Source organism: Jaminaea rosea, assembly GCF_003144245.1.
Source record: "Jaminaea rosea strain MCA 5214 unplaced genomic scaffold BDZ90scaffold_11, whole genome shotgun sequence".
NCBI lineage: Eukaryota > Fungi > Basidiomycota > Exobasidiomycetes > Microstromatales > Jaminaea > Jaminaea rosea.
Window position 1 is genome coordinate 460,676 of NW_020289985.1, and position 26,558 is coordinate 487,233.

A 26,558-nucleotide genomic window follows, 5' to 3' on the forward strand; every position below is an offset into this window, starting at 1 on the left:
TCTGAGCCTGGCGGGGCGGCGGCGCGGCCAAGCGGGCAAGCCCCAGGCAGGCAGGCGAGTAGGCGGGCGGGCGGCTTGCCAGAGCCAGCCCCTTGCCCCCCCGCCAAATCAGCGGTCTGATCGAGCTTGACTGATCTACGTGATTTAACGGCGGGCACCCCTCGTGGCTACGGTGTTGGCGAGAAGCATGGGCTTCGTAGGCGGTGGACGATGTCATGGTAATGTCATTGAAGTGGCAGCATTGCTGAGCCCTATCAGGGCATTGAGAAATGGTGCGCGGCCCGATAGTAAGCGCGGAGAAGTGATTTAGCCTCGTCACGGCCGCCCGATGGTGAGCAGCGAGTCACACGATCTCAGTGCCTTTGCACTCCAAGTCCGATCCTTGAGCTTCGTGCTGTCGTATGCCTCGCGAATCACATTCAGTGTCTGACAGTTCGAGCAGCTGCCGAAGAGTCATTACCGTATGTCTCGCGTCAAGACGCTACTCTGGCTGATGTCGCTCCAATGCTGGTCGTCGCTCGCTGCGGCCCACAGCGAGCCTGCACGCAGCCTCAATACCCCCCGCCGCTGGTAGCTCCAAGCCCTCATCGCTCGAGATCAGTCCCCAATGCCGCCCACTCGCGTCAAGGCACGCAGACGAGCACGCCATCACTTGCCGGGGGGTTGGAGAGCGCTGGCAAAGGACCCGGAGGTCTTGAGGACTATTGACGTCCTTGACCCTTCATCGCGATCGAGTGGCGCTCTTCGCGTCACGGTCTGAGATCTGATGGCATTGTTCTGGCCCATGCTGGCTCTGCCTGCGCATGAACAGCGTCATCGGCGTGCTCGACAGCGGTCGGTACTCTCAACTCCCGCGAACGCGCTCGCCTCGAAAGCAGTGAGATACTGTGCTGAAACGGCGACTTCGCCGGTCGGATAGCTCAATAGGCTACACCAGGGAGACACACCCTACGATGCTCGCCCGCCGCTGTCGGACCCGCATCTCAGCCGCACACTCTGCCTGTTGTCATCGAGTCAGAATTGACGAGCAATCTGGTGCTGCAAAGTCGATTGCTTCTCACCTGACGCTCTGCTGCGGACCGGGAGAGGGAGATTAGTAGGTCGTCTGCGCAGATGACGGCAGCATGATAGCTCCTGGCTTCTCGTTCAAGGTCACAACAGCAGCACGGCAGAGAGAGTACAACAGGCGCGTAAAGGCGTGATGTTGAACGAAGAGACGACGTGCACCTTGGCGACACCGAGAAGGAGGCCAAGCGCAGAGCTTGACGGTGCTAGTTCAGACAGCATCCTGCTCGGCAGGGTTTCACTGCCTGCTTCGAGCAGATCGAGTGCAAGTCAAGTGTCATAAGTGCCATCACTTCAGTGCTGCCATGTAGGCACACCATGGGCAAGGGTCACGGTTGACGGCCAAAGAGATTGGGGACATCGGCTCAGGCGATTGAGGCGGCTACGAAGTACGCCTACTGGGGAAACCGCCTTAAAGCGACCCTGCCGGCGTGAACTTTCGAGCTTACGCCATCTCTCGATATTGCCAGGCTACCATCTCCCTCCGCGATGACCATCATCATGTCGAGTCACGTGACTAGCACTTCGCACCTGCAGGATATTCTTTGCTCCTCATTCCCAGACATTCGCCTCGTCCGCATCTTCAGTCCCCACTTGCCATTGCAACGATCGCCCACTCGTCCTCGTCGCCCCCTCTAGCGTATCTCGAACGAGGCCATCGCCGACTCGCGCGGACCTTCACCTTGCCTTAGTCCGCGCTCCTCGCCTAGCCTCACACGCCTGTGCGTCCGTCCATCCCCCACTTCTCAGCCTTTCCCCTCAAAGCCGACATCGAACATGACTGCTGGGCAGATGTGTTGCTCCAGGTGACGCAGCTACTCTGAGCATCGCCCTCACAACATCGCATTTCAATCATCCACTCAACCTGTCCTGCCTCTGAGCTGCCTTGAAAGCCGCATCAGGGGAGGTCGAAACGATGGGGTCCACCTCACCGACTTCCACCCAGGTCTCTTTGGCAGCGCCGGCGCTGTCCTTGACGGGAGCTGACAACCATGCGTCGACCTCACAATCCGCCTTAGTCACCGCCGACGAGCTCGTGAGGATCCTGCAAAGTCAGGCTGGGTCGTCGTCAGGGGCCACTGTCAATTCTCAGTCCGCGGAGTCCGCGCGAGCTGGCGAGCAAGGCCATCACAGCGACGTGGGCGGCATCGCTAGCTGTTCAGACAGCGTCGAGGGCTCGGTCAGCTCTTCGTCATCACGGTGAGTTCCGCGCTGGGATCTGGGCTCGGAGAACGGTTCTGTGGGCAGAGATGTGGTCGGAGAATCGTCGCCGCTTCTACGCCGCGAGAACCGTGAGGATCACTCATCACGATTCTTTTCGAGCATTGATTGATGTTGGCATGGTGGCCAGACAATTCGTCGCATTACCGGTTGAGAGCAAAAAGAGCAACGGACCGAGACGGAAGGCCGACAGCGTCGTCATTACCACCTCCTCGTTGTTCCTGAGACTTGTTCCACACTCCCGCTCCGCCCTCCACGACGCTGCGACGCTCACCTTTCACAACTTTCTCACCACCTCGACATTTTCTTTCTTCTTGCTATCGCCTGACCCCATGTCCATCAACTGATCGTCTTGCTCTGCTCTTCTTTGCCAGGCCACCAAGCCCACTGCCGGCCTCATCTTCCTGCAGCGCCTTGGCGGGGGCGGCGGAAGCGGCGACCGGCAGACCGGCGAGCGCAATCTTGAGGAGCTCCGGGATCGCGACGACGCGGAAGGACAAGAGGGAGGAGGGCGCTGGTAACGACGATGGAGATGACGCCGGGGCCCAGATCCAGACCCCGACCCAGACTCATGCAACGTCTCTTCCCCGGCAACCACATCAACCATCATCAATCGACCCTCATCAGCTGCTCGTCACCACAACGATTAGCAGCAGCAGCAAGAGCAAAGAGCGGCTTGGCAGACGGGGATCTGTTAGTGACTCGCCGCAATGTCAAGGTGAAGAGGGCGAGTCTGGGCATAGCTCAAAGCCAAAAATACCGCCGCTCTCATCGCCATTGCCACCAAGGTTCCCTGCTCGTTCTCATCCTTCTTCATCGACATCACCATCATCCACTGTGGACCAATCTTCATCCTTAGCTCCAGCCCAGACTAACGGGCCATCATCGCCCGCACCTCATCCGCCGGCGCCGATTTTGCCGCCGCAAGCACAGCCTTTGCCGCATTACCCGGCGCCTCCTTCCCCGCGCAAGCTTATCATCTTCGACCTTCGCCCGCTCGACGACTTTCTCCAACATCGCATCGTCGGGTCAATTAACCTCGCCCTGCCTAGCCTTGTGGTGAGGAGGATGAGACGATCAGCCGTCGCTACCTTGTCCAAGGCGAGCGCTGCGCCGTCACCAGCTTCTTCTTCTTCTTCTCACTACCACCTGGCCCATTTGGGAGATTATATTACCACGACGAGCGGCAAGCGAAAGTTTGAGGAAGCGCTGGACTCTCTGACGGCGGCGGGTGGGCGTGGGGAGTCGGGCAAGAGTCCACGCACCCCGGCATCGCCGCTGGACCTGTGGAAGGCGGACGTCGTGGTGGTCATGCCTCACGAGTCGATGAGCGCACCAAGCGGGAGCTCCATGGGCCCGCCAGCATCACAAGAGGCGTCGAGGACGTTAGCAGAGGCTCTGGACAGGCTAGAGAGCCCACATGGCCAGATTAGAGGGCGAAACATGCTCGTCAAGGGCGACATTTCCAGCCTGCTCTCGCGCCAGGACGCCGCAGCCTTCATCGAGCGGGGTCTAGAGACGACTGCACCCAGCCACTCGACGACGCTTGGTAGCTTGCGCCGCCATCCGTCATCTGAGGCGGGCCCTTCGCGAATAAAATCGCCTAGAAGCCCTTCGTCTGCAGTGTCAGCACTAGCACCTCCGCCCCAGAAGCCACCTACACCACCTTCGAGCCGTCCAATGCGCCCGGGCAGACCTTCTCTCGCCCGTCTTGATACGGGCGACAAGGTGCAGACGCTAGGCAGCCTTGCCACGAACGGGAGTAAGGCGTCCAATGTTGCAGCGTCCAATAGCGCCCCTGTTCGGGCGGGTGACAACAATTTGTCGCTCAGAGTTCCTTCAACGTCACGGACAACTCATGGCACTCCTGTCTCAGGCGCAGCGATGTCACTGCAAGGCCTGGCGCACCTGCAAGCCAAGCTCCCGCCTTCTCCCGCAAGCTTCGGAGACATGTCCTTGCCCATGTCACCGTCAGGCCACGGCGCAATCTCCGGCATCCATCCGCCACCGGTGATGCCTACTTCGAATCAGCTCGGTCGTGAGATGGCCCGACGTGGCAGTCATCAGCCCTTCCAGGCGGGTACAACGACGCTGGAAAATTCGGCCACGGAGGCGGCAAGCACTACTCCCTTTGACGTGAGCACTGTGATTCCGTCCTTTCTCTACCTCGGCCCGGACATTACCACAAAAGACGAAGTGGACCAGCTCAGATCTCTCGGCATCCGTCGCATCCTCAATTGCGCGGCTGAGGTGTCTGACAAGAGCTCGGGCGACGGCGATCTCTCTCTCCGGCCGCCGGACTTTGACGGCTACCTACACATACCTATGTACGACAATGTTGAGGCGGCCAATGTGCAAGAGGACATCACTACCGCTTGCGCATTTCTTGACCAGGCCCGGCGGGAGGGTGCACCCGTCTACGTACACTGCAGAGCTGGCAAGTCGAGGTCCGTTTCGGTGGTCATTGGATGGTTGATCCACGAGTACAAGTGGCCCCTCAAAAAGGCGTACGAGTTTGTGAGTGAGAGGAGAAAAGATGTCAGCCCGAACATTGGTTTCATCAGCTGTTTGATGGCATTCGAGGAGATGACACTCAGGGAGCAGAAGGATGAAGGATGAGGAGGAGCGGTCAGGGAACAGGAATGAGACGTTGAAGAGCGGGGAAGGGGGCCAGGCATGGAAGATCCAAATGAGCACGACCGCGGACATCTGTATTCTCTCTTCGTTTTCTCTTTTTCATCGACAGCAAAGCTCTATACACAAATGCATTGAGCATAGCGAGCATTTGAGGAATCTCGCGATGCGGCGTTGCTTGCGACGATGGTAATGCTCTCTTCATGATACATAGCCGCGACGTCTCGACTTCTTCTCATATTCTTTGTTCGCACAGAGAGAGGGCCTGAGCGTCGTCGTCGGTCTTGGGCGGAGGGCGGGCGAGGCGTCACACGCCCGAGTCGAGGCAGCACCGCTCACCTCCGCCCTTGGCTCTGCGCGCGGGGCATCCGGCCAGTCCAGCTGCGAGTCGTCTGCCGCCCTTGACGGTAGAGACTTGGACTGAGTGAGGGCGGCGAGGGCGGCGAGGGCGGCGAGGGCGACGAAGGGCAGGCGAGAGGGACCTCCAGTTTGCAGCCAGGCGCTGCTGCTTCCTTCTCGCTCACCACCACCACGACATCGAATCCGTCTCAACAACAGCTACACGCCGTCTTCGTCGCCGCCGCTGCCCTTGTATCTAACAGATCGACTTGCGCCAAAAGACAGTGCAGTGCATTGGCCGTCGTAGTCGTCGCATCGAAGAACACTTGGTCTCGAAGCGCAGCCACACATCGCCGCCAATCGCTCTTCTTCTTCTTCCTTTGCTCTCGTTCATCCTCGAGAGCTTCCAAGAGCACCTCCTCCACCCTCGAGAACACACACAAACACACACACATAACCTGCGATGTCGACCACAGCAACACCGTCAGGCCCGGCTGCGGCCGCTGCCCCATCTGGCCCGCGACGTGGAGGCTACCGCGGAGGACGTGGCCGTAATCACCACAGCTCTGGCGGCGTAGCTGTAAAGGACCCCTCCCGCCCACAGGCAGACGACACAGAAGAGGTACGCAATCTTCGCAAGAAGTACGGCTCGCAGCTTGGTCTTCTCCGAGAACTATTCGGCGACTGGACCGATGAGGATCTTCTCTTTGCCCTTCAAGAGGCAGGCGGAGAGCTCGAGTTGGCTGTCGCACGCATTACCGAGGGACATGCTGAGCAATTCTCATCCGTCAAGTCAAAGAAGCAAGTCAAGAAGGACACGCCCGCTGCGGCCCCTGCCCTGCCCCAAATCTCAGCCAGCGACTCGTCGGCTGCCGCTAATGGCTCAATGCGTGGTGCTGGCGGTGCTGCTCGCGGCGGTCGAGGTGCTGGTGTAGCCGGCCGAGGTGGAAGGGGAGGCGCTCGAGGTGGATTCAGAGGTGGAGCAAGTGGCGGACGTGGGGGCGGCATTGCCCCTCAAGCCAATGGCCACGTTCAAGACTCTTCTGCTGCGCCTACTACTACGGCGCCCACTAGTACCGGGCCTACTTGGGCACAGGCCATCGCAAAGGCGAATGGAGGCGCAAAAACGGCTCCTGCACCTGCAGCTGACTCGTGGGACGATGAGCCAACGCCGGCTGCTGCAGCGCCTGCTCAGTCAAGCAACGTCGACGACAAAGTGACGAGCTGGGATGACGAGCCTAACATGGTTCCCGTTGCTCAAGCAGACAAAGCCGCACCGGCTGCACCAGCAGCAGCGGCAGCGGCGGCGGCAACTCCGGCTGCACCTGCTTCGAAGCCATCGCTCCCTTCAGGATCATCCGGGAAGACTTGGGCTCAGATTGCTCGACGTCAAGACCCTCCCAAGCCTCAACCTCCTGCGTCTGCGCAAGCGCCCATCGCTCCTGCTATGACTGCTGCTCCTGAGGCTGCCATCGAGGCTACTCCCGCAGCTGCCGCAGAGGAGGCCGTACCTGTCGTTGATGCAGTGGTCGAGGAGACTATTGTCGAAGAGACCCCAGCTGGTCCCGTAGAGACTACCATCGTTGAGACGCAGACCGTCCCCGTCAGCGAAGTTGAGGCTGCTGTGGAGGAGACTCCTGCCGCGTCCGCCGCTGCCATCGAGACGGCCCCTCAAGAGCCCGCCTCTGCGCCCGCTGCTGCGCCTACCAAGCCCGCTGCCCGCTCAGCCGCTTCTCAGCGTGCCCTTGCTCGAGCCAAGCAGGATCAAGCTGTCGTCATGGCCGGCAAGAACTCGCTCGACAACCTTGGCGTGCAGTTCGGCACTCTCAACTTCCTCGGTGGAGACGACAATGATGTGCCAGAGCCCGCAGTCCCCGCCGCTGCGATTCCCACTGGACCTGCGGCACAGCAGCAGCCTGAGGCCCCCGCCGCCGCTGCACCTGCCCCGCCTAGTGCCCCCGCCGCATCGTACGAACAGCAAGCTCAGCAGCCTCAGCAACAGCGCTACCTCGAGGCTACTCAGCAGACGCAAGAGCCCGCTGCTCCGGCTCAGAGCTACGAGCAGCCCCAACAACAGCAGCAGCAGCAGCAGACGCCGGCACAACAGCCACAGCAGAGCGCCTACGGTGGATTCCGTTCAGATGCCTTTGGCTATGGCGGCAATTACGGCCAGCAGCAGCAACAGGCTCCCGCTCAGCAGCAACAGCACGATCAGTCCTCCCTGTACGGCAGCTACGGCTCTCACGCTGCAAACAACGCCGGCTCCACTGCTTCCAGCCAGACGCCCGCGCAGAGCAACCAGGGCGGATACCAGGACTACTCAATGTACGGTGGTCTGGACACCAACCGCCTCGCTTCCTTCTACGGCGGCTACGACCAGGGCTTCGGTGCTTCTCGTAGCGACGATCGCCAGGGCCAACAGTCTGCAGGCCAGCAGCAGGAGAGCCAACCTGCCGCTCAACAGCAGCAGCAGCAACCTCCGCAGGCTCACCAATACGGCCAGCACTCGCAGGCCCAGCAGCCCGCCCACCATCAGCAACACCACCACCAACAGCAGCAGCAGCCCTACCCTGCTACGCCCTACTACTACCCGCACCACTACTACATGCCCTCGCACCAGTTTGGGCACTACGGCCAGCCGCAGGGGTACGGGCAGTACGCTCTGCACGGGTACGGACAGCCTCAGCAGCAGGCTCAGGCTCAGCAGCAGGCTCAAAAGCCGAGCACGCCCGCGTCCATTGCGTCGCCGTACGCACAGCAGGCTACTCCGGACGCAACGAGCTACGGTTCGCAGGGAGGTTACGGACAGAGCGGTCTTGGCGGCTCCTACGGGGGTCTGCAGGACACCTATGGTGCTCAGCGCGGCGGTAGCGGCATGCCTGGCGCTCAGAGTGACTACGCAAAGATCTACGGCAACTACCTGGGAGGCGGTGCCGGTGCTCCCCAGCAGCAGCAGCAGGGCCAGCAGGCTCAGCAGCAGGCTGGAAGCCAGGGAGCCCCCACTCCTCAGCAGGCTCACCAGAAGGCGCAGGGCCAGGCGACCCCTGCTCAGCAGGCTCAAGGGCAGCAGGGTCAGGAGTACGGACGCTACGATGCTTCCAAGCAGAACGGCGGTAGCGCTGCTGGCGCCAACCCCATGGCTGGTACCCCTCGTGGGCCCGCTCAACAGCAGCAGCCTCAGCCTCCTCAACACCCGGCGGCTGCGGCGCCTTACTACCAGCAGTACTCTGGATACGGTGGTGGAGCGCAACAGCCTAGCCAGTCCGGGTACGGCGGGTACCCGTACGGCGCGAGGGGGTACTGGGGCCAGTAAGTGGGCGAGAAGTCGGGAAACGAGCTTGAAGGCTAGTAATCAGTGCTTCTCTCTCGTCGACTGCTCCTTCGCTTGTGGATCTTGCCCATCTCTCCCCTCCCCACCCCTGCGTCTCTCCTCCCTTCTCGTGTGCTCTTCTCTTATTGTGTTTCACATTCTCTCGTCCTCGTCTCTCCAACCAACGAAAGCCGTCGCGATCGGTTCTGTAACACCATCTTTCCAAGAAGCACAACTCCGACACAACCCAACTTTGTCCTCAACCATGCGATTTTGCGCCAATCACCCCTCTCTCTTCTCTATGTCCTCTGTGACACAATGCGAATATAAACAAGGAAGATGATGAGGCTGTGCCTGCGTGCGAGAGAGAGACAGAGAGAGACAGCTCAGTTGGTGGTAAGGTGAAGAAGAGGATGAGGGAGGGGGGACGAGCAAGTCATTGAAGCAGGCTGTGCTGAGTTGATGCACGGAAGATCAAGAGGAGTCGTTGGTCTGAGACCGCGACTCCACCTCGCTCGACCAACTGGACGCAGACCAGATGAGGCTGCAGCGAGCTAGCAAAGGCATCTGACGCCTCTTTCATCACGGCCTCATTGTCTTCTTCCTCGTCTGTTGGTAGAGTTATCACTCCTCTGAAAGACCTCATAAAGAGGCAGACAGCTCCATTGGGCTGTTACCATACCTTCGACCGCGGCTCAGCGTAGTTGGAGGAAAAAGTCCTCCTGGAGTTGCGCAGCTCAGCTTCGACGACGGCAAGGTCCTTCAAAACAATCAAGGCAGCTGAGCTGATCGTCACAAGTGGTATCCTCCTCTGACAGAGCAGATTACAAGAGCGTCATCTCATCCGTCACCACCTAGCATCTATCGTCATGAGCTCCTACGCCCATCTCGAGATCCCATCTGTGGGGTCAGCCTCTTGGCCCTCGTCCTTCTTCTCATCATCATCCATCGTAAACACCAATGTCTCCTCACTACTGCAACAAAAAGCGCTTCTAGGCGCTCTGATCTGCATCGGAGCCAACACGCTCGTATCGCTGGCGCTCAATGTCCAGAAGAAGGCGCATCAGCAGGCTGAGCAGCAGAGCAGCGAAGAGGGTGAGGGAGGTCAGCAGGAGGAGCGGCGGCAGGGCCGAGGGGATGGTGAGGCTGAGCGACTTGCACAGCAAGAGAGGACAGACTACGGCTCAACAGGTATGCGTAGCAGCAGCGGCAATAGCAACAGCAAGAAGAAGCCATCTCGCCCTCCCATGCCAAATGGATCCCCTATCGAGGAGGACGAAACTGGCCCCTACTCGATCGACGACTCCTCCGCCTCCGGCCCCTCTCATCAACGTACACCGTCAGGCAACGGCGGTCCGAACGCAAAGTTCCTCCGCTCTCGTCTCTGGTGGCTGGGTCTGCTCCTCATGACTTTGGGCGAAGCAGGCAACTTCATCTCCTACGGATTCGCCCCTGCCTCCCTCGTTGCGCCGCTCGGGTCTGTCGCCTTGCTCGCAAACGTCTTCATTGCGCCTGTGATGCTCAAGGAGCGCTTCGCCACTAGCGACGTGCTGGGAGTCCTTCTTGCTAGTGCGGGAGCTGCAGGGGTAGTGGCCAGTGCGGCCACTGATGGTGGGGGCGGCGGGGAGTTGGATGGGACCCCGGATGCTCTTTGGGGCGCAATGACGCAGTTGGTCTTTGAGGTCTATGCGGCAGTCATGGCTGTTCTCGGCGTCTTGCTATTGTGGATGAGCAGCACGAGCCTCGGAGACAGGTACATTCTAGTCGACGTAGGGGCTTGTGCCGTCTTTGGCGGCTTCACCGTCCTGTCCACAAAGGGCGTCTCGAGCCTCATCTCGCACGCTGCAGGAGGTGGTGATATCGGTGAAGTGCTCCGCTCTCCTATCACGTATGGACTCCTTGTGGTACTGGTGGGGACGGCCCTCACGCAGATCGCTATGCTCAATCGGGCTCTGCAGCGATTTGATGCTCGTTCCGGTGAGTACGCAGCGAGCAATCGCAAAGTAGCAGTACAGCCAAGCTGACCTTTCTCCTTGTTCGTCTGCGCCGACAGTCATCCCCTCGCAGTTCGTCTTCTTCACCATATCCGCCATCTCGGGCTCCGCGGTCCTCTTCCGCGACTTCGAGCGAGCGAGCGTCGGTCGCGTGCTCGGCTTCGTAGCTGGCTGCCTCACGACTTTCGGCGGCGTCTACGTGCTCACGAGGCGCAAGGACGAGGAGGGAGGTGGTGTTGATGAGAGCAGCGAAGGAAGCTCGTCAGGACGAAGCGGCAAGAAGGCGGGAAGGCAAGGAAGACATAGAGTGTCTGCTTCTGCTTCATCTGGCCTGGTGATCGTGGACGAGGAGAGACAGGCACTCCTTCCCGTCACGCCGACCAAAAGCAAGGACCCTAGATCGCCGCCGTCTGGCCCGATCCCAGAAATGTCGTCCGGCTCGACGGCAGCAGCAACCAGATCTCACAGCCTGGCCTCCTCCAGCGCAGCGACCAGCGCAGCAACGCCTCGCCCGGTCCTGTCGAGCACGCGCAGCGGGAAGACGCCGCGCCTGTCCTTTGTGGGCGGAGGTGCTGCATTGGGCGGAGGTGGTTATCTCCTCTTAGCGTCGCCCAACTCGTCACGAGGAGCCGGGGGCGCTCTAGCGGGAGCCGGTCAGGCTCAGCTGAGGAACCGTGTCGTAACGGGTCCTACTTCATACGAGACCTCGCCTGCCGCAGCGAAGGGCAGAGCGGGAGCGGTGAGGGGAAGCAAGAGTGCTGACACCTGGCTACCTAGGAAGTCAGACGAGCAAAGCTCAGGCCGAGATCAAGGGCAAGGTGGCCAAACAGGCGCGAGCAGCTCCACACGCCCAAGTGCACCACGCACCATCTCCTCTTCACCAGAGCGCATTACAGATGAGGAGCAGGCGCGGAGACGCCGCGCAGAACGAGACGAGCGTGAGGTCAGCATGCCGGCCATGCCTCTCAACTTGCCGACCAACTTCGGCTCGACGAACAATAGCGCTACACCTCCCGCCGCAGGAGGGACAGAGGGCTCCTTCCGCTCGCAGCTGTCTGGCTTCAGGTGGGCGCAAGGGGCGAATGACGACTCAAGAGCAAGTGCGCAGCAGTCTTCGACAGGCGGCTCGTCTCTCCTGCCTTCTTGGATGTCCAACCGTGCCAGCAGCTCAGCCTCACCATCCTCGAATGCCGGACCACCAGGCGCCGGAGCCTCCTCCTGGCTCTCCTCTTACGTCCCGCTCCGATCCAACTCGCGACCAGACAGCGAAGAGGCTCTTCTCTCCCTCTCTCACTGGGAGAGACTTCTTTCCTTCCTAGCCTGCCTCGCTGGATCAGGAGTGTGCTTCCTCTTCTCCTTCCTCTTCCTCCTCAGCCCTCTGCCCAAGTTGCGCAAATTCGCCCTCAGCTTCAGCCTGGGTAGCATGCTATTCATGGTCGGCTTCGCGGTGCTGGTTGGGCCGCTCAATCATCTCCGGCATATGTGCTCCGAGGAGAGATTGCCGTTCAGTGTGGCGTATGTGGGGAGCTTGGCATTGACTTTGTATTTTGCGCTGGGACCGAGGGTCACGCTACCCACATTGGGAGCGGGCATTGTGCAGGTAGGGGCACTGCTGGCTTACTTGGCCGCGTACTTCCCGGGCGGGACTACGACGCTGCGCTACGCGGGACAATGGGCTGCGAGAGGAGCGGCGGGGTGGTTGCCATTGTGAGTCCGGTGTGATTCAGTGTGTCCGATCCAATGTCTATAGGAAATGCCATGGACTTCGCTCTCAGCCAGTCTCCACGAGCCCCACTCTCGTTGTCGTACAATCAAACGGTCGTCCTTTTGCGCATCACAAGGTTCACATTGCTAGTTCGCGTCACAAAATGGTGAAGCTGATCAAGAGTCTGCCGCATCGTCGAACGTCGTAAAGAGAATCATTGACTAGTGGTACAATAGAGGTGAAGAGAAGAAGGTACGGTTCGCGTTCGTGTGTATGCGATGCTACTTCTGCTTTCGGAGACTCGCCGTGTCGAGCCCTGGTTTCTGAGCTCTGGGCTCCCGTTCCTTTACATGGTGGCCTGGTAGGGAGACGTCGTCATGCCCGAAGGTCCCGAAGTCGTAAAGGCATTGGAGGGCGAAGCATTGGCGCTAGCACTCTGCGTCAGGACGGGCCGGCCGCCCTGTTGCTGATAGTCGTGGTGCCCTTGAAAGGGACTGCCGCCGAGTTGCTGGTGCTGCTGAGGGCTTGAGAAGTGGCCATGCTGGTGCTGATGATAAGCCTCGCTACCGTTGTGGCTGTGCCCGCCTTGCTTGGTGAGGGAGATAGGCCCACCGAGGACATCCTCATCAACTCCCACGCCTCCGGCAGGAATGGAGATTGTCGAGCTGCGCCTCTTCCCGTTGCCCGCAGCAGCCGCAGCCTTCATGGCCGCTGCTGCCGCATGAGCTGCAGCTGCGTGCGGGTCATGCCTAAGGTCGATGGGTTGACCGCCCTCGCCTTGCCCGCCAAAGTGCTGCTGGTGGTGCTGCTGGCTGGATGTAAGTGCCATGAGGTGCTCAGAGGCCCTCGCGAGGCCATTGACGCGGAAGTGGGTCTTCAAGTGCTGAGCCAAATTGTCTGTACGGCCAAAGTACTTGCCGCATCCCTCCATCGGACACTTGTGGGGTCGCTCCTGCGTATGCGTGCGGTTGTGCCTCTTGAGGTGCTCCATACGCTTGAATCGCTTACCACAGTGGCAGACGTGCACCTTGTCCGCCGAGCTGACGACGAGCGGCGGGGGAGCTCCAGACGATGAACGACCACCGGACTTCTTTGGCGTGTTGCCCAGGTAGCCCGCAGTGCCTCCCGGCGTAACAGAGCCGGCCTTCTTGAGGGACTTGGGAGGCGCGCCGAGTGGAGAGTTGAGGTAGTCATAGCTGCTCGCAGAGGCGTCGGACCCCGAATGACGATGGCGCGATGGGGTCTGGAGGGGCGTGCCGTCGTGCAGGGTCAACGGGGCGATGCTAGGCGGGGACATCATGTTGTTGAGGGCGCCAGCGCTCCTCGACTGTGCCATGCTTGTTGACGAGTAGAACGAGTCACCTCCAGGGCTGTGGAAACCCGGAGCCGTCACGTCTCCCGGGGTGGAGGGAATGCTCGACACCCAAGAGACGGCAGAGTCTGGCGGGCAGTCGGAGGGGGTGCTGGGCATCGAGGCTTCCCCATTGCGATGCTGGTGCTGGTTGGCGCTGTTGACCGAGATGGGCGTGAGGGAGGGTGCCGATTGCATGCGCGTCATGCCCGGATGTTGGACTCGGCGGTGGAAGAGGCTCAGGTTGCCTCCGTCGTAGTCGGTGCCAGGCATACCGGACTTGTCGGGCGAGGAACCATCCTTCTTGGACCACATACGGTCGAGGGGCTCGCCGAAGGACGCCGCGTGACCGTCGCTGCCAGTCAGTTCGCCACCTCCCAAGCTACCAGAACGCGTCGAGGCAGGGGTAAACGGCGAGGTATTACTGCCGTTGGCGCTGATCTGACGCCTCATCGACGAGGTACCATCGTCTGGTGTCGTCGATCCGCTCGAGAAGGAAGAGCTGGGCGTGGAGAGTTGCTGCTGATGACGAGGGGTGAAGGGCGTGGCAGGGCTGATGTTCGGTCGAGGGCCGCTGAAAGTGCTTGACGATGATGCCAAGGGCGTAGGCTCCTCACTGGCATCTACGATGCGCTGCTGCGGGCTGGTACGCCTCTTGTTGCTGTCGTTGGCCGTACTGTCGAACATGCCGCGCTTGGCAAGGTTCATGGCCGGGTTGCTGCGTTGAGTTGATGACGGGGGTCCCATGTCGCCAGAGCCACGGTGGCCAGCGCCAGCCCTGAGAGCTCCCTCTTGCGAGAGAGAAAGGAGCGTGGCGTGGTTGTTGGCGTCAAAGGGTGACAGAGTGAGGCCGGCCAAAGGACGCGACGGTGTGTCCGGGCTGCCCGCCTGGGCGAAGGACAGGTGCGTGGCGGGAGAATGACGCGTCGACTTGGGAGACTGACCGAGGCTGAAGTCGTGTCGTGATGGATGCTGCGTGCCGGCGTGGTAGGACTCGCCGCTGATGCTGCCGTTTCTGAATGCCAGTCCGGGGTTACCGTGGCTGTCGAAGTGGTGCATCGAGTCGCCAAGAGCACCGAAGCTGGACATGGCGAATGGCTGGTGTTGCTGCTGCTGCTGCTGCTTGCGTGGCGCCGTAGCGTTCCAGTCGCCGCCGGTTGGGTTGCTGTTGCTGTTGTGTCGGTCGAGCTCGCCCGATGCTGATTGCGAGTGCGTCATCGACGGCGCCGAGGGTGCTTGCGGCGACAGATTGAGGAAGTTGTCGTCGAGGAGGCCCAGCGAGTTGCGTCCAAAGAGGTAAGACTGCTGGAGCTCAGATGATATGGAGCCGTTCCTGCCTCCCTGCGGTGAGGTGAAGAAGCTGAAATCGGCATCGAGTCCATCTCCAAAGCTGGGCAGACGGAGGTGTGCACCAGTCTGTGACGGCTGTGTTGGTGAGCGTGCACGAGGTTTACGCTCCCTGGTCTCGACGGGTGACGAGGGCTTGCTGCTGGTGCTAGTGCTGGTGCTGGCGGTATTACTGCCATCATGCCACGAAGCCTCTAATCTGCTCAGAGTGCCTGGCGACAGGGGCTCATTCTTGCCGCTGCCATTGCGACTCGATCCGTCCTCGAAGTTGAACGGAGCGTCGAGAAAGTTGTCCATCCCGAACGTTTGATCGAGGTGGTGGTGATATGGAAGAGGGGGTAGGGGAAAGGGGATGCGAGGAGCTAGCTACCAAACAATGCAAAAAGGGGGGAACACGGAGGGGAGGAGTGTCGATCGCCTCGAGGGTCGTCCAAGCTTTAAAGGCCTGGGTGACGAGTTGGCACGACGGCGGCGTATGGGCGAGCGGGTGGTCCGTGGGGGGGAGAGGGAGGGAAGGAGGGGTTGATCGACCCAAGGCAAGGGAGTGTTTGTCGTCCTTGGCTAGCGGGTCGTCGGATGTTGGTTGAATGCGTAACTCTGTTCGCTCTCTGCAGCTGTGACCGATTCTCGGGTCCCAAGAGCAAGAGGAAGAGATATCGGGATAGCAACTTCGTACGGAGCTTATTCTGGCGGAGGGGATGGGAGACAAAGAAGGGGGTACCAAAATGCGCAGGCAGTGTCAGCGTCACAGCGTATGATCACAGGCAGCAGTGTCAGCTAATGAGCTCCGCCTGTGGGCAGGTCGGTGGGAATGATGCAGCATTTCCCTCAACCAACGTACCTGAGAGTGGGCTCGGCTTCGTCGAGGCGAGAGCAAGGAGGTCGCGGCGGCAGAGGGCAGGTGCTACGCTGTAGTAGCCTACCGGTTGCAATGGGCGACTGTGGCCGACGACGGAGGGGACCGTGTGACGACGATGATGGAACGGTAAGGCGGGCGAGCTGCGTGCGCCAACGAACTTCGGCGAATTAGCGCAGAGGGTCCTTACTCCTCGGCGCAGTTAGGTGGTGCGTGGTGGGAAACCAGATGAGATGGTGGGGATCTCACCGAAGCAGCGCCGTTTCGTTCGACGAGTCGATAAGGGCAAGTTGGAGGACGCGAGATGCGGCGGCACGGGCGGTGGTCAAGCCGGCAGCGTATACGGCAGCAGCGGATCGTCAAGTACGATTCTGCCTGATTTCCCGTGTTGAAAGGGGGGTCGAGGTGATGAGAAGGAGCTGCTGCTTCTCGGTTGGAGGTTGGTGGACGAGATGAGGAGCAAGACGAGGAGGAGGACGGGACGCGTTGGCTGGGCGTCGTCTCCTTCGATGTAAGGGATCTGCGGCGGGGCGAGCTCGCGTGGATTGACGCACAGCAAGGCTTCAAGTCGTGGACGAGGGCGGCGCCAGAGGACGGCGGGGTTTGCCAGATCGCACAGGTGAGGATGTTGGCGAGGTGGGCAAAGGGGTTTTGGTGTAATTGGAGCGTGAGGTGATGTCCGAGTGCGTCCTCTGACAGACCAGTAGTCTAATTGGGAGCGACACGCAAGGGGGACTTTGGAATGTCGAGCTGCGACGACGACTGACGAAAGCGATGCGAGGCAAAGGGATGGGAAGACGGCCAAGATGCGAGCTCACAGGTGCAGGAAGAGTCGAAAATGAAGCTGGTTAAGCCAGGCCCGGTCATGCCTGGTCCGCGGCTCTCGTCCCAGTTTCCCCTCGTCTCGTCTCGTCTCGTCTCATCCGGTCAGTAGGGTTTGACGGCGTGCGAGAGTGCGTCTGCGAGTGTGCGAAACCTTGGTCTAAGCGTCGTCGAGCGTCCGTCAAAGGCTTTTGCTCCGTCGGCGCTGCTCGCGGCGGCCGTGAATATGCTTCCTGCTGCGTTAGATACGACGTCCCTTGGGAGCGCCCGGCGAGCTACAACCGGTTCGCAGAGCAACAAGACACGGGATCGCTTGATCCTGACCGAATGGCAACCCGAAGTCAATCTCTTCTCTGGTTGCCCTCTCGAGCCCGACCCAATGATGCGGTCGCTTCTTCATCCCAGCTCACTGCGCTCAGTGATCGCCATGATGCTTTTGCTCTCGCATTCGCTATTGCTCGCCGGCATCGTCCCTGTTTCAGCCCTTTCCCTTTTGTCTGATCGAGCGGCCGACGACGAGCGGACACTCGGGAAGACTGCGAGGACTGTCGAGCGTGGGGAGGCGGCGCTCCGACCATTGCTCCTCGCCACGTCGGTTGCGGGCACGGCGCCTCAAGCCGCGTCTTTGGAAACGAAACGCGTCGTCCGTCGTGGGCTGGGCTATGACCCGCATCCTTCGCAACCAACACTGCCGTTTGAGCCGGCCAGCAGGGTCAGCGGGGCTGGGTTAGGCAGAGCGTCGGTGAGCAAATCGCGCAGCTCGTACAGCCACGCACGAAGCGCAAAAGCAGCATTTGGCCTTTCCCCGCTCCCTTGCGAGAAAAAACCCATCGCATCATCGAGTCGGCCAGCGCCTTCAGGGCCCGTGGGAGCACCACTCGAACGTCGCTCGCCCCGGTAATTACGGAGTGGCACGGGGCAAGCATCAGCATCAGCTTCAGCACCAGCCAGCGTCCGCTGCGCCGAGAGTGTGAGCGGGGTTCGGGACGCTGGCGCCTCTTGAACCATGGGAGAGAGCAGCGCGGCGCTGCGATTGGCGATGCAGCAACACCTTCCCAACAGAGAAGGTGTCGCGGCGCCTTCGAAAAAGGGGAGCCATCGCAATAGCACTTCACCACCCGTATTCATCCGCGACACAATGACCCTGGAAAAAGGCAGCAGGCGTACGAAGCCGAACCACAGACACCCCATCGAGGCGTCGGTCACTGGTTGCCATCGATCTGCGCCAAGGCCAAGCCAGCTACGTATTCGTCGTCTGCACCAAGGCGCGCTCGTGCGGAGCAGCGGGCGCTAAAGGCTAGCTGTGGGCCTGCTTGAAGCTTCAACATGACCAGCGCACTCAACACTCTGCGATGGGTGCAATTTAGCCTAAGTCGGCATGGAGACCCGGGAACCATCGATATCATCGTGCGGCTTCGAGTGTAGTCCCACGCTGTCGCATGCTTTTGGCCGACGTTGCGGACGCGGGAACGACATCGATGGACCAGAGTGACCGGCCGAGAGAGCGCGTCAGTCTGAGTGGTCGTCGGGCCTTCGTTCATTCTTAGCTCGATCGCCTTGGCCGCGGCCGCTCGAGGCTCGCTCGATCAATGGGATGCTGTAATTGCTTGCCAGGCTGCCGTAAGGGCACCTCGAACTTAGTCGGGAGCTAGCTAGCTAGCTTTGCTAAGGACTCTATCTGTAAGACCAGACTATTGACCCACCTTGAGCTTGCCGGAGGCCCAACTAGAGCTACCTCTAGCATGGCACGTTCAATAGCAACCACTGTCGCACGCACATCGGGCTACACGACTAATCACGTCAAAGATCGGTCGGTTCAAACCGTGACTTGCGATTGAGAGTGGCAAAATGCCGTAGGTGGTAGCAGCAGCCAGTAGATCCGGCTGCTTCGACGAGAGAGAGCAGAGCTCGCCCTTTCGCCTGACCCGACTTGACCTCAATGACCCCATGGTCATTCTCTTCGATCGTTAATCATCGATCAGACTCATCTTGGAATAAGGTTTCGCCTCTCTCTTTTGTAAAAGCGAGCGACGTGCAGCAGGGACGACCGGGTCAATGATGCATCTATACGACCGGGATGTGGCGTGGGGCCACGCGATGCGAAGAAGTGCAAGTCCGTTTACACCCCTCGCCCGGAGAGAGAGAGGTGTAGGACCGCCGGCGTCTGAGCGTGCGTGAGCGTGCAGCTGGCTGATGCGAGTAGGGACCACACACTTAAGATATCACATCCACGAGACCAAGGCAGAAGCCCGTCTCGGTCTCCGGTAAGCCGCGGACGTGGGACACACCGAGGTAGATGAGTCGATTTCCAAGTTCGGGTCTTGATCCTCGCGGGTTGCGCAAAGAAAAGGACCCTGATTGGGGTTGGAATCTGATGTGGGCAGTAGGAACCCATGCTCCGTGACTTGTTCAGACAACGCCCTGCCTGGTGCACCGATGCTCGCGTGGTTGCTCTTGCCATCCCTCAAGGCAGTCGAGAGCATAATTGGGCCGGCTCATGAGCTTGCCCTGCCTCGACTGGACGGTGGCCGACTGACTAGATCGATCGACCGCACCTGCACGCCTTCCTGCTTCGTCCTCACGGCATCATCAATCCTTCTTTGACATCTTCTTCTCACCCTCCTTGCGTCTCTTAGCTCGCTCATGAACAAACAAATAGAAGACGCCGTCACGAACGCCGAACGACGTTCAAGTCATTGCTACCCCTTAGAGACTATCGCTGACCCGGCCGATCCTTGTCAGTGGTAGCAGCGTCTCCCGTCAGGCGGCTGCTTGCTAGCGCACAAACAACGAGAAACGACGTTGGTTTGCTACGTCGACGCCTCTCAAGGTGGGGCTTGTCATGTGACGTCCAGCTCCCGACTTTGGTCACTCGCTGGCCGTTCAGTCCGACCCAGGGGGCGGTTGGGTAGCTCTAGATGATCATCAAGCATTGATGTCCAAAGACCGATTGTCGCACTCAGCTATCAAACGTCTCCCCTCTGACGCCAGCTCTTGATCGAGCCGTCTTCGTCTGCCCCTCTCCCCTCTCCCACAGCCTCACCGCGTCCCTACAGCCTCTTCGCCCTGTACAGCAAGAGATAAGCAGTCGAATCCTCCCCTCCACCATCAAGCATCGTGATCTTGTCCCTCCCTACGACGCTCACCTTCTCATCGTCGAACTTGTACCACTCCTCCCCAAACGGCTGGTCAACAAGCTTCGCCGCCTTCCCCTTGCCACCATCCGCACCTTCAATCGCCGCCGCCGCGGGGTCGGCTCCACTGTCGTCTTCTTTCACCACCCAAGAGATGTAGTGCCCTCCATCAGCATTGGCGCCCTTGTGCGTGACGATGCCCACTAGTTCGTAGAGGGCTGAAGGGTTGCACCCTACATCGGCTTTCAGGTCAGGATGGAGGCAGGCATCGAGCTCTGCGCTTTCCTTTTCACGGAGAACCAACTCCTCCTCTGGACTCACAACGGCCCCTGCTGCGCCTATCGCTGCGGACGACGATCCAGCCACGGCCGTACTGGCGCCTGAGGCGGTGGCGAAGGCAGTGGAGTCGTCCGTCTTGACCTTCTCCTCCGTCGTGTCTACTGCCATTGCGTCTGCGGGCTTAGGCGCTTCAGCCCCCGCAGACGTGACATTGCCCAACTCGTCCGGTTGAGTAGAGGCAGCCGCGTCCGACTTGGTTGCCTCCTCTCTTCTCGCCTTGGCCTTCCTGCGTACCTTTGCCCGCTCCTCGCGCTCCTTGCCCACCTCGTGCACCTTCTCGCGGTACTTGAGCGTCTTCTCCTTCAAGCCCTCGGAGAGAAAGTCGGTGACGTCCAACTCGAAAGGGAAGCGGACCTTGCGCATGATCTTTGTCTTCTTGCCAATTTCTCTCCGCCAGTAGAAGCGGACGAAATGCGTGGTGAGGTAGGCGGGCAAGCGATCGATACTGCGTTGTTCGTCGTACACGGCAGTGCGGCCGAGAGTCTCGGAAGTCTTTTCGAGCTGCTGGGTCAGGGAGTCCTTGATGCCAGAGGACATGTCATTTGTGCTGGAGGAGATGTTGCATTGCAGGACTTTGAAGCTGTCCGATGTGTAGGTTGGCTCTTCTTGTGGAGCCTCGGGGCAGGAGCGTTTGACGAGCATGGAGCCGGTCATATATTGCTCGATGAAGCGGCGTGACTGCGCTTCTTGAGCTGCTGAGGCATCGCCGGTAGCAGCGAGGCCGGACAGAGAGGACTGGAGAGCCTGAATGATCCGAACCCAAGCCTCCTCTGCGTCCTGTTGCGCAAAGCCACCTCCTTGTTGCTGCTGCTCGGCGAATTGCGGTGCCACGCTGCGCAGGATAGAGAGGAAGGCTAGCGGCGGGAATGCTTCAGTCGTCTCGTTGAGGGACTTGTAGAGGTCTCGCAGCGAGGCAGTCAGATTGCGCTCGCCGTCTGCGCCGCCCATGTTGCCTGCGAAGGAATTGAGGGCTACCTGGAGCTCAGGGATTACGCGAAGGACTTGGAGGGTCGAGTTGAGATAGCAGGTGTTGCCCAGGTTGACGAGGCCGACCTGCGGGTGAGCAGTAGTGAGCATAGAGGCGGAGGACTGCCCGAATGTCGCGCGAGGCTCACCTTCTGCTTCGTCGCCGACGCCAGCTGCGAGTCGGTCATGTCCTCAAGGAAGTTGATGGGGCCCAGAGGTCCCTTCGGCAGCTCTCCCGCTGTACCAATGACCATGAGCATCTGTCCCTCCTTGAGATTGAGCTTGGACAAGTCTGTGTCGTCCTTTAGCAATCCGCCTGGCGAGCGAGTGAGCGCATGGGGGTCAGTCGTAAGCTCAAGGCATAGGCATACAATCGTACGAGAGCTGCGAATTCACCCTTGACCATGACCTTCTGACGCTCCGGAGGCACGCCCGTCTTCTGATGAATGGCAGCCTTGAACGCCGTAGCTGGCTGAGAAGGGTCGACCGACACTTGGTGCTGGCGAAGGGGCGAGCGAGCAAGGAAGCGGTCAGCAACTCATCTGAATCTCTCATCGAGCGTCTATACTCACGACGTTGCGATCATGCTTGATCTTGATGGTAATCGACGGCATCTTGGGCATCGATTCTGAGAACCCAGGCGTTGATGAGGAGGACGAGGAAGTGAGAAGCTCAGCAACAACACATTGGCGCCGTCGAGGTGGAGAGAGCCACGCGTCTCGCAAGAGGCGGGAGCCGGGCCGCGGCTGAATTGAAATTTGGTCTCGACGACGCGGGAGGCGGACCAGGCGGCGGCGCCTCGAGGGCTCGACATTGGCTGCAAATCGCTCGCTGCTACCATCCACTCACTACCCAACGTCGTCGAGATGGCAAAGGCAACAAAGCAGACGAAGAAGTTTCAGAAGAACCATGTGAGTGTGTCAAGAGGGCTTCAAAAGCCTCGCTGAGCCGCCATCTGACCCTTGCTCCCTGCTCGTCACAGCTCAAACGCGCCATCGACGACCGCAAGAACTTTCAAAAGAAGAAGGCCGGAATCGAGAGAGCAAAGAAGGCAAAGGATGCCAGATCAAAACGTTCCAAGGGGGACAGACATGCCGCAGTAGGGGATGACGAGGAAGACGAAGATGATGAAGCAGACGAGGCAGGAGCAGGCAGCGACGAGGATGAGATGGACGCGGAAGCAGGCCCAAGCCGTTTCCAAGGAATGAGCGTCGAGGAATTCCTTGGCGGAGGATTCAAAGCTGGCATGGATGACGAAGAGGAAGACGGCAACGATGATGAAGAGGCCGACATGAGCGAGATGGACGACATCTCAGACGGAGAGATGCACGCCCAAGACCTCGAGAAGCTCAAAGAGAAGGATCCCGACTTTTACCGCTATCTTCAGGAGAATGATGAGGAGCTGCTCAAATTCGCCGGAGAGGATGCCAGCGATGATGACGACGAGGATGAAGAACCACAGAAGGCTTCAAGCTCGGCCAAGGGCAAGGGCAAGGCGACTCAAGCCGACTCGGACGACGAAGAAGACGAGGAGGAAGCCCAGCACGTCGTCACAATGAAGACGCTGCGGGGTTGGCAGCGAGCTATGATCCAACATCGATCTCTCAAGGCCCTCCGCAAGCTTCTCCTTGCCTTTCGTTCTGCAGCGCACATGGACGATCCAGAGGACGAGCGACCGGAACAGAGCTTTGTAGTTGAAGAGGCAGCCGTATTCAACAAGCTGCTCCTCACCGTCTTCAAGTACACGCCCGTTGTGCTGCAACATCACATCCCTGCAAAAGAGACGCAGCAGGGACGTTTCAAGCTGCCAACGAACAGCAAGAAGTTCTCCATCCTGCAGAGGCCGATTCAGACGTACTTCTCGAATCTGCACCACCTGCTCAAATCCCTGCCGGAGCAGGAGATGGTCTACGTGGCTGTGACGGAGAGTGCGAGGATGGTACCGTTCTTGATGAACAACAGGAGGATGGCGAGGGAATACGTCAAGACTATGCTGGACTTGTGGGCTACGGCGTCGGATCGCGTGAGGATTGCGGCTTTCCTCTCGGTGAGGAAGGTGGCCAAGGCGGGAGATGAGGCGATGCTTGATCTCTGCTTGCGCGGAGCGTACCTCTCTTTCATCAGGAGCACGAAGTGAGTGCGCAGCGGGACGCTACGAAAGAAATCGCTGAGCTGATCATCCTTCGTTGCCCTTCTCACGCTTGCCAGACTCACAACAATCCACACCCTCCCCTCGATCAACCTGATGAAGAATTCAGCCTCAGAGCTCTACGCTCTTAACTCCAGCGCCTCCTACCAACAAGCCTTCTCCTTCATCCGCCAGCTGGCCATCCACCTCCGCAACGCCCTCAAAACGCGCAGCGCCGAGAGCTTCAAGAGCGTCTACAACTGGCAGTATGTGCACTGCATCGACTTCTGGAGCATCGTCCTTGCAGCAGCGTGCGATCGTCAACGTGGAGTAGAGAGCGAGATGCAGCAGCTCGTCTACCCGCTTGTGCAGGTGGCAAGTGGGGCCATCAGGCTCATCCCGACATCGCGCTACTTCCCGCTGCGATGCCATCTGCTGAGGGCTATGTTGCGTCTCATGCAGCGCACAGGGGTGTACATCCCTCTTGGATCGAGCCTGTTGGAGATGCTCTCTGCTCCGGAATTCCTGCGAAAGGCCAAGGGCTCGACGCTGAAGCCACTTGACTTCACTACAACTCTGCGAGCGCCGGCCTCGTACGTGCGCACCCGCGTCTACGCCGACCAACTGGCAGAGGAAGTTCCCTACCTCCTTGCCGAGTTTCTCGCCACGCAGTCACGCTCCATCGGTCTGCCGGAGCTCGTAGTCCCGCTCGTCTTCCAAGTGAAGCGAACGCTCAAGCACTCGACGAGCCCGAAGCTCAGCTCGGCTTGCAAGCAATTGCTGGCCAAGGTAGAGGCGAATGTGCGATTCGTCGAGCAGAAGAGGCAGAACGTCGAGTTTGCTCCTAGCAACTTGAAGGGATTGGAGGGCTTCCTGAGCGAGATGGGGGAGGGAGAGGAGACGCCCCTTGAGGCGTGGGTGAGGTTGGCGCGCAAGGTTAGGCAGCAGAAGAGGCGGGTGGTGGAGGAGATGGAGCAGCAGGTGTAGGGGGGATTCGACAGTTTCTTTCATTGTTGTCTCATGCGATACACTCACTCGCGACATTTGATCTGACGTTGCGGCTTCTTGGTTACCGCCGGGCCTAGCCTAAGGCCCGATGGTCCGCTGGTCTCCTCGTCCCGTCTCCACTCCGCTCGCTCGGATCTCGTTGCAGTCCGCCTCCCTTTGAGAGTTCCACGTAGGCTTAATCTCCGGATCATTGCGGCTCCCCTCGATTCACTCCTTCCTTCCCAACCTTGCTCTCTCTTTTCGCACCCCATTGCAGCAGACGTTGATTCTGCTCACAGTCTACAACAGCATGGGCGCGACAGTTGCGCATCATGATGGTAGGAGAAGGTGGCGCAGCAACAGCAGGCCTGCCGCTGCTATGATCATCGCAGCCCTCACGACGCTTCTCTTCGTCACAAGCATCGCCACCTTCATCGCCCGTCTCCCTACAACATCAGCAGCAGCAGCACAGCAACAACGTCCACCACCACGCTTCCCACTTGGCCCGTCTGCACCCAATATACGCTCCTCTCTGCTCGAGGAAGTTCTCACCCCACCAGCATCACTAGGCGACGACATCTGCCGTCCCACAGGCCAGATTGAGGACGCATGCTGTGATTACGAGACGGTGGAGAAGAGCCTCAATACGCCCAAGTTCTTTGCCACGCTCGAGAATCTGGTCAAGACGAACTATTTCAGGTTCTACAAGGTGGATTTGTACAGGGACTGCCCCTTTTGGGTCGAGAATGGGTTATGCATGAATAGAGTGAGTAATAGGCGCAGGCAGAGAAGCCAGACTGTATAGGGCTGACTCAAAGCTATACCACGAATAGGCCTGCACTGTAGAAAAGGCCTCCGAGTCAGAGATCCCAGAAGAGTACAGGAGCACCCGCCTCTCTTCTGTACACCCAGCGCACAAGGACGAAGTCGTCTTCCCTTCGTCGGAGGAAGTTGCCTCCTCGTCTCCTTCTGGCACGGACACTTGCCAGGATACAGACTTCTGTTACTGGGCAGGAGAGGACCTCAGCTCCGAATCGGTATGGGTGGACCTCATCAAGAATCCAGAGCGTTTCACCGGGTATGCAGGACCAGGGGCGAATAGGGTTTGGAAAGCCATTTACGAGGAGAATTGTTTTGGTAGCGTGCCAAAGGGAAGCTTCCTCGAGCCTGCGAGGGCAAAGGGGAGTGGGGGAGGTAGTGGGTTCGTTGGGAGGGAAGAGCTGCTCGGGGGAAGTAGCCCGGCTATGGGCGGCTTTGGAGGTGGGTTGGGAGGACTCATCCCCAGTCTGGCAGCCCCCGTTGATCCCGCTGCCGAGGAGCAGTGCTTGGAGAAGAGGTGAGGGAAAGCGCACGCTGCAGTCGAAATCGTCTCATATCGCTGACATCGTTGCCACCTTGCCTATAGGGTCTTCTACCGCGTCATCTCCGGCCTGCACGCCTCCATCTCCACGCACATCTGCCACGAGTACCTCAACCAAACTACAGGCACGTGGTCACCGAATCTAGAATGCTTCATCACCCGCATAGCCCAGCATCCCGAACGCCTCCAAAACGTCTACTTCAACTACGTCCTCCTCGTCCGCGCCCTTGCGCGCGCAGGGGACTACTTGACGACGTTCAACCTCAAGCCCGGTCACGGGATTCCCGCCTCGGAGAAGGGTACCATAGATCTCCTGCAGAGCTTGGTAGGGCAGGCAAGCTCCTGTCCGCCGACATTCGACGAGGCCTCTCTATTCAAGCCGTCCAACCCCGAAGCTCCTCAGCTCAAGCGCGAGTTCCGTGATCACTTTAGGAACGTCTCCCTCATCATGGACTGCGTAGGTTGTGACAAGTGCCGGCTGTGGGGCAAGATGCAGGTCAATGGGCTCGGGACGGCCATGAAGATCCTGTTCAGTTTTGATGAGGAGGACTTTGATCCCAGGAAGAATCCGGCGCTGCTGGAGAGGAGCGAGCTAGTGGCGCTGATCAATACGCTGCATCGCTTTGCGGAGAGTCTGAAGGCTGTGGAGACTTTCAGAGGGATGTATCAGCAGGGACTGCGAGACAAGGGGGAGGAGAAGAAGAGTGAGAAGGGGAAGCCCAAGGTCAAGCAGCCCTCGTTACCGCGGGCGGGCAGCGCATCGTCCAAGGCGGGGGGTGGGCCATCGAGCCGACCAGAATCGGCTAAGGCTGGCCCGCCGCTCCTCTCTCTTGAGGCGGTAATGGCTGCGGCGAGAGGCTACATCTCGGGCGCTGCCGAGGCTTGCAAAACGTCGGCGACGACTTGCCTTTCCTGGGCCAGGGGTAGGCTGGAGGGATGGCGTCGTCACGGCTTGTCAGGCGCGGCAGGCGCATCGCAAGGCACGGAGCTCTGAGCATTC

The 26,558-nt window shown here is 59.8% G+C and overlaps 10 protein-coding genes across 10 annotated transcripts; 7 read left to right on the forward strand and 3 right to left on the reverse strand.

Annotated features, from left to right (window-relative positions):
* The first annotated feature begins 1,869 nt into the window (after window positions 1-1,869).
* Window positions 1,870-2,416, forward strand: BDZ90DRAFT_52274 (hypothetical protein). The gene has a single exon (XM_025509645.1). The coding sequence runs from the start codon at window positions 1,982-1,984 to the stop codon at window positions 2,267-2,269; it is 288 nt and encodes a 95-aa protein (XP_025360936.1). The 5' UTR covers window positions 1,870-1,981; the 3' UTR covers window positions 2,270-2,416.
* A 2,258-nt stretch (window positions 2,417-4,674) lies between these two features.
* BDZ90DRAFT_210723 (DSPc-domain-containing protein) lies at window positions 4,675-4,836 on the forward strand (the record flags this gene model as incomplete). The annotated part of the gene is made up of 1 exon (XM_025504083.1): window positions 4,675-4,836. A coding segment is annotated over one exon (162 nt), but the record flags the coding sequence as incomplete, so codon positions are not given.
* A 601-nt stretch (window positions 4,837-5,437) lies between these two features.
* Window positions 5,438-9,025, forward strand: BDZ90DRAFT_233458 (hypothetical protein). The gene has a single exon (XM_025506640.1). The coding sequence runs from the start codon at window positions 5,723-5,725 to the stop codon at window positions 8,570-8,572; it is 2,850 nt and encodes a 949-aa protein (XP_025360938.1). The 5' UTR covers window positions 5,438-5,722; the 3' UTR covers window positions 8,573-9,025.
* Window positions 9,026-9,105: 80 nt separating this feature from the next.
* BDZ90DRAFT_275444 (DUF803-domain-containing protein) lies at window positions 9,106-11,325 on the forward strand (the record flags this gene model as incomplete). Its single annotated transcript, XM_025508880.1, has 3 exons — window positions 9,106-10,546; window positions 10,623-10,897; window positions 10,963-11,325. Exons 1-3 carry the CDS (start codon window positions 9,439-9,441, stop codon window positions 11,323-11,325), a joined length of 1,746 nt encoding a protein of 581 aa, XP_025360939.1. The 5' UTR covers window positions 9,106-9,438.
* Window positions 11,326-11,590: 265 nt separating this feature from the next.
* Window positions 11,591-12,274, forward strand: BDZ90DRAFT_213407 (SFT2-domain-containing protein; the record flags this gene model as incomplete). Its single annotated transcript, XM_025504168.1, has 2 exons — window positions 11,591-11,720; window positions 11,775-12,274. Coding segments are annotated over 2 exons (630 nt in total), but the record flags the coding sequence as incomplete, so codon positions are not given.
* An 856-nt stretch (window positions 12,275-13,130) lies between these two features.
* On the reverse strand, window positions 13,131-13,280 carry BDZ90DRAFT_208151 (hypothetical protein; the record flags this gene model as incomplete). The annotated part of the gene is made up of 1 exon (XM_025504001.1): window positions 13,131-13,280. A coding segment is annotated over one exon (150 nt), but the record flags the coding sequence as incomplete, so codon positions are not given.
* A 3,944-nt stretch (window positions 13,281-17,224) lies between these two features.
* Window positions 17,225-18,115, reverse strand: BDZ90DRAFT_52373 (hypothetical protein). Its single transcript, XM_025509646.1, has one exon. The coding sequence runs from the start codon at window positions 17,833-17,835 to the stop codon at window positions 17,305-17,307; it is 531 nt and encodes a 176-aa protein (XP_025360942.1). The 5' UTR covers window positions 17,836-18,115; the 3' UTR covers window positions 17,225-17,304.
* Window positions 18,116-19,554: 1,439 nt separating this feature from the next.
* Window positions 19,555-21,747, reverse strand: BDZ90DRAFT_233463 (cysteine proteinase). Its single transcript, XM_025506641.1, has 4 exons — window positions 21,656-21,747; window positions 21,480-21,582; window positions 21,233-21,399; window positions 19,555-21,170 (listed from the first exon to the last, which is right to left on the reverse strand). Exons 1-4 carry the CDS (start codon window positions 21,704-21,706, stop codon window positions 19,695-19,697), a joined length of 1,797 nt encoding a protein of 598 aa, XP_025360943.1. The 5' UTR covers window positions 21,707-21,747; the 3' UTR covers window positions 19,555-19,694.
* A 154-nt stretch (window positions 21,748-21,901) lies between these two features.
* On the forward strand, window positions 21,902-24,273 carry BDZ90DRAFT_233464 (Noc2-domain-containing protein). Its single transcript, XM_025506642.1, has 3 exons — window positions 21,902-21,994; window positions 22,066-23,216; window positions 23,292-24,273. The coding sequence occupies exons 1-3, from the start codon at window positions 21,950-21,952 to the stop codon at window positions 24,196-24,198; spliced, it is 2,103 nt and encodes a 700-aa protein (XP_025360944.1). The 5' UTR covers window positions 21,902-21,949; the 3' UTR covers window positions 24,199-24,273.
* A 304-nt stretch (window positions 24,274-24,577) lies between these two features.
* Window positions 24,578-26,552, forward strand: BDZ90DRAFT_222202 (endoplasmic oxidoreductin; the record flags this gene model as incomplete). Its single annotated transcript, XM_025504518.1, has 3 exons — window positions 24,578-24,964; window positions 25,032-25,534; window positions 25,604-26,552. The coding sequence occupies 3 exons, from the start codon at window positions 24,578-24,580 to the stop codon at window positions 26,550-26,552; spliced, it is 1,839 nt and encodes a 612-aa protein (XP_025360945.1).
* Window positions 26,553-26,558: the final 6 nt, after the last annotated feature.

Coding starts and splice junctions, on each gene's coding strand:
- BDZ90DRAFT_52274 (XM_025509645.1), top strand. CDS start 1,982: ATGGGGTCCACCTCACCGACTTCCACCCAGGTCTCTTTGGCAGCGCCG.
- BDZ90DRAFT_233458 (XM_025506640.1), top strand. CDS start 5,723: ATGTCGACCACAGCAACACCGTCAGGCCCGGCTGCGGCCGCTGCCCCA.
- BDZ90DRAFT_52373 (XM_025509646.1), bottom strand. CDS start 17,835: ATGGGGTGTCTGTGGTTCGGCTTCGTACGCCTGCTGCCTTTTTCCAGG.
- BDZ90DRAFT_233463 (XM_025506641.1), bottom strand. CDS start 21,706: ATGCCCAAGATGCCGTCGATTACCATCAAGATCAAGCATGATCGCAAC. Junction 21,400..21,479: donor TCAGAAGGTCATGGTCAAGG/GTGAATTCGCAG, acceptor CTCGCTCGCCAG/GCGGATTGCTAAAGGACGAC. Junction 21,171..21,232: donor CGTCGGCGACGAAGCAGAAG/GTGAGCCTCGCG, acceptor GCTCACCCGCAG/GTCGGCCTCGTCAACCTGGG.
- BDZ90DRAFT_233464 (XM_025506642.1), top strand. CDS start 21,950: ATGGCAAAGGCAACAAAGCAGACGAAGAAGTTTCAGAAGAACCAT. Junction 21,995..22,065: donor AGAAGTTTCAGAAGAACCAT/GTGAGTGTGTCA, acceptor TGCTCGTCACAG/CTCAAACGCGCCATCGACGA. Junction 23,217..23,291: donor TCTTTCATCAGGAGCACGAA/GTGAGTGCGCAG, acceptor CACGCTTGCCAG/ACTCACAACAATCCACACCC.